Source organism: Arachis ipaensis, chromosome B10 (genome assembly GCF_000816755.2).
Source record: "Arachis ipaensis cultivar K30076 chromosome B10, Araip1.1, whole genome shotgun sequence".
In the NCBI taxonomy this organism is placed as follows: domain Eukaryota; kingdom Viridiplantae; phylum Streptophyta; class Magnoliopsida; order Fabales; family Fabaceae; genus Arachis; species Arachis ipaensis.
This window is the reverse complement of record NC_029794.2, coordinates 88,177,203-88,184,654: the sequence shown is the minus strand read 5'-3', so window position 1 is coordinate 88,184,654 and position 7,452 is coordinate 88,177,203. Positions and strand designations below refer to the sequence as shown.

General features: G+C 33.9%; 1 protein-coding gene across 4 annotated transcripts; it reads left to right on the top strand.

The window, feature by feature from the left end:
- On the top strand, window positions 3,284-7,378 carry LOC107621960 (protein PLANT CADMIUM RESISTANCE 2-like). Of its 4 annotated transcripts, none has more exons than XR_002356213.1 (5): window positions 3,284-3,580; window positions 3,672-3,743; window positions 3,964-4,173; window positions 4,554-4,733; window positions 6,531-7,376. XR_002356213.1 is itself a non-coding variant. In XM_021114030.1 (5 exons), exons 1-4 carry the CDS (start codon window positions 3,370-3,372, stop codon window positions 4,695-4,697), a joined length of 654 nt encoding a protein of 217 aa, XP_020969689.1. In that variant the 5' UTR covers window positions 3,284-3,369; the 3' UTR covers window positions 4,698-4,733; window positions 6,531-7,378. The 4 variants fall into 4 exon arrangements, 3 of the variants coding, with proteins under 3 accessions (XP_020969689.1, XP_016179396.1, XP_016179398.1); XM_021114030.1 differs by having other exon boundaries at window positions 4,537-4,733; window positions 6,531-7,378; XM_016323910.2 differs by having other exon boundaries at window positions 4,495-4,733; window positions 6,531-7,377.

The following is a 7,452-nucleotide window of genomic DNA, read 5'->3' as shown; positions in this document are numbered from 1 at the left end:
TGCACAAGAATAGACGACGTAAATTGGCGTTCAACGCCAGTCCTCTGCCCAATTCTGGCGTCCAGCGCCAGAAAAGGATCAAAAACTGGAGTTGAACGCCCAAACTGGCACAAAAACTGGCGTTCAACTCCACAAATGGCCTTATGCACGTGAATTGCTTAGATCTCAGCCCCAGCACACACCAAGTGGGCCCCAGAAGTAGATCTCTATACCATCTGCTATAGTTTACTCATTTTCTGTAAACCTAGGCTACTAGTTTAGTATTTAAACGCGTTGTGAAAAGTGTGATTCACAATTCGTGCACCAATAACTCAAGAGTCTCTTAATAATCAATCCAAGTCAAGAACATAAAAATCTAAATTAAAATCCACCCAAGAATTTTATCAAACACTTGGAAGGCACAAAATAAAAGCTTGGTAAATTTACAACAATAGTAAAATCTAACAACTACCAATTGAAATAAATTAACAATGACAACTGAAGAAAGCAATAACAACATGAACATATAAATTGCATTAACAAAGATCCAAAGTATCAAGTGTGCATAAACATGAGGATAACAAAGTGAAAGAAATAACAAGTAGAATTGAAGAACAAAGGTGCTAGAACAATAAATTGCAAGGAATTGTAAATAAAAACAGAAATTAAATCTAACTCTAAGAAGAAATTGGAGTAGAAACCCTAAAACCTAGAGAGATGAGAGAGTCTCTCTCTCTAGAATTCTACATCTAAAACCTAAAGTGTGAATGAATGAGAAGTGAATGATCCCCCTCCAGCTTCACTCTACAGCCTCTAATCTGTATTTTCGGGTCTGAAACTGGGTCAAAAGTAGCCCAGAAATTGCCCCCAGCGAATTCGCTTTACTGGGGCACATGACGCTCGTCACGCGTACGCGTCGATGAACAAATCCCTGGTCACGCGTACGCGTCGCTACCAGCTTCTGAAAATTTCAATTTCTTATGTTCCTTCCACTTTTGGATGCTTCCTTTCCATGCTCTAAGCCATTCATGCCCTATAAACCCTGAAAACACTTAACAAACATATCACGGCATCGAATGGTAATAAGAGAGGATTAAAAATTAGCAATTTTAAAACCAAAGAAGCATGTTTCAATCATAGCACAAAATTATGAAGGATTTGTAAAACCATGCAATTTATATGAATAAATGTATGAATAATTGATAAAATCCACTCAATTCAGTACAAAATAAATCGTAAAATAGTGGTTCATCATACCTATAAAACGGTCATCCAAATAAAAAGTCCCCATCCGACTCCTCGTAAAGGAGGAAAACTTCCAAAATGTAATCCTCGGATACTACACCCTATAAAAGGGAAGGTAAGGCGCTTTTTACAAACAGTACACATTGAGAATACACAATACTGACTTAAGTTTCGAAGTGCCTTTTGCAGGTACTTCCCCCCTTGTCTTCCTGTGACATTGTTCATTTCCCATACGGAGGCATATCTTTGCTGGAGACATAAGCTTGAGATCAAAGGCCTAATAGCTCGATGCAGAAATCTAAGGCAGAAAAGTTATATCTCGACCATTCAGGTCAGAACAATATATATATATATATATATGGAAGAATAGACAACAGTATACATGGATTTTCACACGGTAAACAGATGTATACTCCAATTTTTTAATGAGTCATCTATACACATTAATATCAAACTTTGTTGTCATTTCTATCCTTTTGCCGCCTGGATAACTTTTTTAGCAATAGTGGCTGCGAAGTGGCTCTATACATGGTGTGACATGGCCCTTTTGATGACACAGTAAAAACTAAATGATAAATTATTAAATTTGTTTAATTTTAATAATAAAAAAAAGATTTGCAAGTGATTTAGAATTTTCATTCTCTTCTTTCTTTCTCCAAAATTTACTTCGAACATAGTCCTAGCAGCTATTTCTGAGTTACATCCCTTGATCTACATCTACTTTTTAAAGAAGGAAGGAAAATAACAAAAATTCTAAATTTCTTGTAAAAAAAATTTATTCAAATTTAACAAATTTAATAATTTATCATTTAGTTTGCAATGTGTCATCATCAAAAAGGTCACGTCACATAATGTACAGAGTCATCTGACAATTACTACCACTGAAAAAGTTACCCAGACGAGGAAAATGTAAAAATGACAACGATACTTGATATTGGTGTGTATAGATGACTCATTAAAAAATTAAAATATACATCTATTCATAGTATGAAAATCTATATATACTTTTGTCCAAACTTCTCATATATATATATAACATGATTTGGATTTTTGTAACATATATAGTTGGTAATGAAATACCCACCCGATTCAATTTGCAGTGACTTGTTTGTTTATTTTTTTCTTTTGGAGGAGCATTGGGCCATTGACTTGTTATTTAATTAAATTCTAATGTCCATGTGAAACAACCCAATTATTTGTTACCAAATTGATCATTGGTTCCATCGTGTTTTTCATCTTACATCATCCCAATTTGCGGAAACAATAAACTATTATAGATTCAGCTTTGAATATTGAACACATGCTATGACCATGCACAAGTCCAAGTAAGAGTCTATTTCTTTTTCCCCATAAGATCTTTCTAACGAAGTTGCGGACACTGATGAGTTACCATCTCACTAGCTTCCTAAGAACTAATAAGAAGGTTCAAGGTGCAATGTAACGTCATAACCAACAATTTAATTTAATTTTTTTGCTTGAATACATGCTATGGCCATGTGCAATTCCAAGTCAAGAGACTATATATTTTTTCCAGTAAAATCTTTCAACGAAATTACAAACTCTAATAAGTTAGCATTTTTGCCTCTCACTAGCTTCGTAAGAAGGATAAGGTGCTATGTAACGTCATAACTTTTAATTTAATTTATTTGTTTTCCTAAGTTGCGGAGAAACCTGTCCCACTTTTAATACCGTGATATTCAAATCTTTACTAAAACCTAATCAGATCCAACATTAATATTATTCCAAAACTAGCTATATCAGTTACAAATTTAATTGACATGTTTTCTCTTTATCAAGCTATTTTTACCAAAATAATTAGAAATAAATAAATCTCTATTTCCTAATATAAAAGGATTTAGGTATGCATGTATTTTATATGACCGACTAATTTAGTGATTAAGTTTTTATATACACTTAATATGATTGACTTTTTATTTATTTATGACACACTCAATATTTTGTCACACATAAAAATTAGGTATTTAAGTATATTTTATTTGTTTTAGGAAATAAAGATTTTGTTTATTTATTTCTGAAAATTCCCGGCTATTTATAGTACTCTTAGTCTTAGCCAAGAGTAAGATTACGAATTCTAATTCATTTTCTGAAATTCTGAAGGGAGAGTATTATTATTAAGTACTAACAATGTCCATGTACCCAGCAGTAGATCAAGCAGAGACATATGCAATTCAAGGCCATAATCCTGGTGGTTATGTCATACCAGCGCCGGCAGTTCCAAACTATGGTACATCACATCCTTATGCTGCTCCATACCTCACCGGCGGCATCAGAGGACCTCTCCGGTTGCAGCGTTGGTCCACCGGTCTCTGCCGTTGTTTTGATGATCCTGCAAACTGTAAGAGCCTCGACGGAAACCATCTGAATTCTTGACATTATTCTGAAGTTATATATTTATATTTTGACATTGTTTTTTTAATTTTTGTAAGGTGTGGTCACTTGCTTCTGCCCTTGTATTACTTTTGGACAAATAGCAGAGATAGTAAGTAAAGGAACTTCAAGTAAGACCCTTTCTTTTAGTTCATACACAAAGTACGTCTCTAATTTTCTATCTACTAAAAAAAGGAGGAACTGTAAAATAAAGGCTTCCTTTTTTTTCCCCTTAAATTTCTGATATGAGATACTAATTAATTATTAAACATAGTATAAGCTATTGTTGAGAAACATAATTAGAGGCAGGATGAATAATGAAATAGGGTATGTTCATAACTTTATATGCAGCGTGCACATGTGAGGGAGCTATTTATGGGGCATTGGCTCTTATTGGGTTTCCATGCTTGTATTCATGCTTTTACCGCTCAAAGATGAGGGCACAATATGAGTTGCCAGAGGCACCTTGTATGGACTGCTTAGTTCATTTCTGTTGTGAAACTTGTGCTCTCTGTCAAGAATATAGAGAGCTTAAAAACCGTGGAATTGACTTGAGCATAGGTAAGTCTTCATTCATCCCTTCTTATATTCAATAATTTCTTTTTTTCTTTTCTCTTATTTGTGTGATTTGACTTAAAGTTGTACTTTTCTTTCACGTAAGAAAAAAATAGTTAAGAAATTAATTAGGGTAACAGTCAACTCTGCCAACTACAATATAAATCGTAACAAAAAAGTTCAGCAATACAAAAAAAAATATCTCATAACATTATCCAAACTTAACCTTAATTTGATTTTCTACTGTTACTCAAAATTAAAAAAACAACCGCATCTCTCCTTCCTCTCTCATCTCCAACCGTGTTGTACTTCATCTTTTCCGGTTAGCTCCATCGTCGGGGGACATACCGCCGCACCCAATAGTGACAGTCAATCTTCTATTGCAGGAGCTACCGTGCCTAGCACTGAAATCGACATCCAAAACACGCATGATGGGAGCTCCTTCGCAGCGTTACTGCACTGCACGACCTGATGCCAACCTTGAACGGACGTCCGCCAACGTCCTTCCCTACTCTTGGTGCATAGAATGAGCAGCGCTATAAAAGTTGTTTGCAGCCGATTCCAAGGTAACGCATCTTGTGTCCGTTATCGTTTTCTCAAATCTTTGAAAATTTTTCATGGGTGGAACATGTAATTAATGATCGAAATTTTTTTATGATAAACGGAAGTTTCTGTTTGTAAGGATTTAGATGTTTCTTTTAATATACTACCATTTTTTGAGGATTTTTTTTTTTTTGCGAAAATTTGGATTTTTTTTTGTTACACTTGTGATATTTCTTTGATAAAACTTGAAATGTTTCTGCTGGTAAGTTGTGATGTTTTATTTGTTAAATTTTGGATATTTTTTCTTAAAATTTCACTATGGAGTCAATGAGGAATCTTGACATATAATATGTGTATAATGGTTGGTTATTTAACTCAATAAAAATAAATAATAAATTCAAAAACTCTCATTCAGTTATTTTACATCAAATTTTAAATTTTAAATTTTTAAAAAATCCAGTTAGTTATTTCAAAAAAATAACCATCTGAAATTCTGATTTACTAAAACATTTCACTCCAATACTCTCTTCTTTTTTAACTGGCGGCCACCCCACCTTCATCAATAATCATCTCATTTCACCGTCGCTATTTGGCTTGCCACACGGCACTCATCCTTAGTAAAAATAACCATCCACTTAAGGATAAAAATAATCATCCGCATATCTAATTAATTGAACATCTAACATATTTTAATTATATATAACTAAACTCAATCTAATTAAAATAATCATCTATATAAAAATTAAAATAACCATCCATATACCTACTAAAATAACCATCCTAAATTGACTATTAAAATAGAAGAAGATGATGAATAAACAGAAGAAACAACTATTGTGGTAAAACATAATTTTGAAGGACTAGGCATGACGAAAGCGACACTATTGTGAAGCATAGGGCTCAAATCTGAAAGAAGCTAACCATGCTTGGATCCGAAGAAGAAGAGCATGGTGGTATTATCAATGAGAAGAGGCTTGAAGGAATGGGGGAAAGTGAAGCCGGTTCGGAAGAGAGGCACGCGAAAAAGTGGCAGCAACGTTAGACTGAGTGTCGAAGGACGAGGCGTGTCGAGCTGACCAATGGAGGTGAGGACGGTGTCGGTGGGAGGATGCGACGGCGTCGGTATGGCCGGCGAGGAATTCAGTGACACGAGGTGAGAACCGGAGAAGATGACGGTGAGTTTTGAACGTGTATTGGAAGTTACGGTAAGATTAGAAATAACCATACGTAGTATGAATGGGTTTAAATATTAATCCTAATTTTTCAAATTTTAAAATTTGAAATTAAATAATTAATGATCTAATTTTTAATTGTAATTTTATCTTTTTTTAATCCATTGTACACATCGTACATAATTAGTATTGGTTCCCAATACTTTCTCTTTTCGTTAAATTTGGGATATTTCAATGCATGTGGGCTCCGCACGGTGCATAGAAGAGTTGCGGTGGAGGGTACAGAGACAGCGCAACAGACAATTAAAAACAAGGTATCGACGACGCGATGAGAGGATAAGATGGGGCTTAATTGGCATCGCTATGAGGGGAGGAGATGGGGCTTCACGTTGACGAAGTAATTCAAAGTTTAAAATCTTATTTTTAAAAATTTATAATTCTATTTTTTAATAAATTTAAAAAATTATTTAAGTTGGTTGATACCTAATTGATTATTTAGTATGATAATTCTGTTAACAAAAATATTGAAAATTTTGAAAACGAAAACTAAACTGGCCCTCGAGTCTCATTTTGACATTTTGTGGTTACATGCTCTGATCATTGAATCTTATATCACGTTTTTACTTTCTAACAATGAATTGGTCATAGGGTGGGAAGCCAATGCTGCAAGACAAGGAATTACAGTACCTCCATCAGTTTCACCAACCATGACAAGATGAAATTGAAAAATGAAATCTATTAGGATCGGAGTTTTATTTTAATATTTTTAGCTACCACCATTGAGCACGCATATAGTTGATGGTGTTTTCAACTGCTGGCTCTATCTATACTAAATACTTTTGCAGCTTGGTTAGTTTGAGCTTGTGCACTTTTGGTTATCAAAATTCAAAAGCAAAAAGGAGATAATTTGAGTTTTAAATTAAATTTTAGGATAAGTTACCAAAATAAATAAATTGTATACGAAAATGTAATTTTTTAGTAAACTGCGAAAGAGGTTTTACGGTTTTAAAATAAATATAAACCGCTGATGGATTTAGCGGGTTACGTTGATGAGTAAATTGGCCAAAAATTTGCGGTAGGAATCTCGCAATTTCTGTGTATAATGAAAACGTCCATAAATTGCGACAGGACAAATATTTTTACGTAATAGTTTCAAGATCCAATTCATCAAAACCAGAACAACACAAATGCTTCGAGTTCTTTTGCCACTGAACCACATGTTTCACCCAATAGCAACCATAAATGGATCAAACATCTCTAACGGCAGCCGTTCCTCCACTTCAGTCTCAGCCTCAGCCGTAATTTCAACAACCCATAGTTATTCCGAAGATATTACTTTTAAATATTACTGTCATTATAGAGAGAAAGGTTATTCTCAGAATATTACTACTGGAATTTGGCTCACCACAACTCAGGGACGTCCTTAACTACTCCATTCAGATAGGAGAATATTATTAAAATGTGTGTTTGTGTTTTATATAAAAAAATATTTAGTGGTTAATTTTATATACTCCAGTTATAATTAATTACTATTAATATTAAACTAATAAAAAAATAATTTAGGTATCAA